Raw genomic sequence first — 1,716 nt, forward strand, 5'->3', positions numbered from 1 at the left:
CCCCCCCCGCCACCCGTACTACAACACACGTTGTCACAATCAGCCATACCGAGCACTTCGCCCCGGAGATAAGCCCCTTCAATACTGCGAGAAAACAAGACAAAACAAGGATTATGAGGTTTTTATCATCTGGACATTGTTATATGTCCGTGGATCTGGATGGTAAAGCATGAGAGAAGGGCGCCCTTCTCTCATGGTGGTATGGGGTGGGGTTATCGAGAGGCACTCAGTGGCGTTGCGCGGGCTGCGCGGTGCGCCCGATCCTCTCCTCCCTATGCTCATCATCGTCGTTGTCGAGTTTCCCATAGCAGCTCTTCCCACTGCCGCGCCGCGCCGCCGGGACGACGATACCCCGTTGTTGTGTTTTTTCACCATTCTTTCTCAGAATTTTCGTCCCGATTGGAGGTCTCTCTTCTCGGGCCGCCGCCGCAGCGCGCCGGCGCAGCCCGCGCAGCCCCGCCATTCTGCTCGCTTGGGTGACTGGGCTCGTTGCAGCAGTCGATGCTCTCGTTCTCAGAACATTTCCAACTGCCCTCGGCCGCCGCCGCCGCGGCTTGCTGTGCAACAGTCGCGCAAGTTTCTCATTTTCGACCCAATTCCGTGTCTCAGTCTAATGGATTTTGACTGTCAGGACACCACCAGCACGATGACGTCATGCGCGACCGCCATGTGGTGCACGGCGGCGGCGGGATGACGGGGTAGAGGGTGAGGGGGCGGTACGAGGCCATGCGGGAGGCGGCGGGCGCGGCGGTGACGAGGCTCCTTCTTCCAGGACCTGCCGTGCTGCTGCGCCCCCCGCATGCCTCGTGATGCCCGGGGGAGGGGTGGTCATGGCCCCCGGCAGGGATCACGCCGTAACGCTGCTCCACTTTATTCACACCCCATCTCCCACAGCTGGGGCTGCTACTGCGGTGTGACGGGACGAGTGATAATATATCTTTCAAATTGATTTCGGTGTATCGGCAGTATACGGTGTATATGGGGGTTGTGTGGTGTTGGCACCCTTATAGTTGTGCCACGCGGTGGTGCCACGGGACGAGGTGAGGTACCCAGGTACTCACGCCACACGCGGAGCCATGGGCTACCATGAGGTACCGCGGCGCGGACTACCTTGGAGTGCACCACACCACCACCACCGGTGTTATTATCACCGCTCCCATGAGTACATGCTACCACCGCGGGTACCATACCATGAGGTACGACGGGGTAACTGCGGGGTACCATCACGGTGCCATCACCACCACCAACCACACTGCATCCTCCGCGTATTGTTATTGGCGCTCCCACAATAAGGGGCCGAGTGCAGTGCTTGGGGGGGGGGGGGGCGGCACGGCATTTCCTGGACTGTGCTGCTCTGGCCTGCCCTCCTCATGACTGACCACTGTCATGATTCACGCTAGTGCTCGAACCCTAAGTGGCGGCCAGCTCGCCTCCTCCTCTCCTCTCCTCTCCCTCGCTCCTGCGCTGCCCGCGCCGCCACCGCCGCCGCCACCGCCGCCGCCGCCGCCGCCCAACGGTTCCAGCACGGTGGAGGGAGAGAAGGTGGCGGCACGAGGGGTCTGCTCGTGGGTCCAGAATCTCGACAGGTTGGGGGATTAACGCCCTAGTCGGGGCCAACTGTAGGGCCTGTTCACACTACCTTCAGTTGGGGCCGCCGTGCAGGTAGGTAGGTGGGAAGCCCAGACTCAGCTTGCGCGGGACGGGCTCGTACCTGAC

General features: G+C 61.7%; 1 protein-coding gene across 1 annotated transcript in view; it reads left to right on the forward strand.

Annotated features, from left to right (window-relative positions):
- The first annotated feature begins 1,086 nt into the window (after nt 1-1,086).
- LOC113210572 (uncharacterized) overlaps nt 1,087-1,716 on the forward strand; it is a 7,371-nt gene continuing 6,741 nt past the window's right edge. Inside the window, exon 1 of the mRNA XM_052271432.1 lies at nt 1,087-1,206. Within this exon, the coding sequence (XP_052127392.1) occupies nt 1,087-1,206 (120 nt within the window). The remainder of the gene's footprint in view (nt 1,207-1,716) is intronic.

The sequence above is a fragment of the Frankliniella occidentalis genome, unplaced genomic scaffold (assembly GCF_000697945.3).
Source record: "Frankliniella occidentalis isolate FOCC.00 unplaced genomic scaffold, Focc_3.1 Scaffold161, whole genome shotgun sequence".
NCBI lineage: Eukaryota > Metazoa > Arthropoda > Insecta > Thysanoptera > Thripidae > Frankliniella > Frankliniella occidentalis.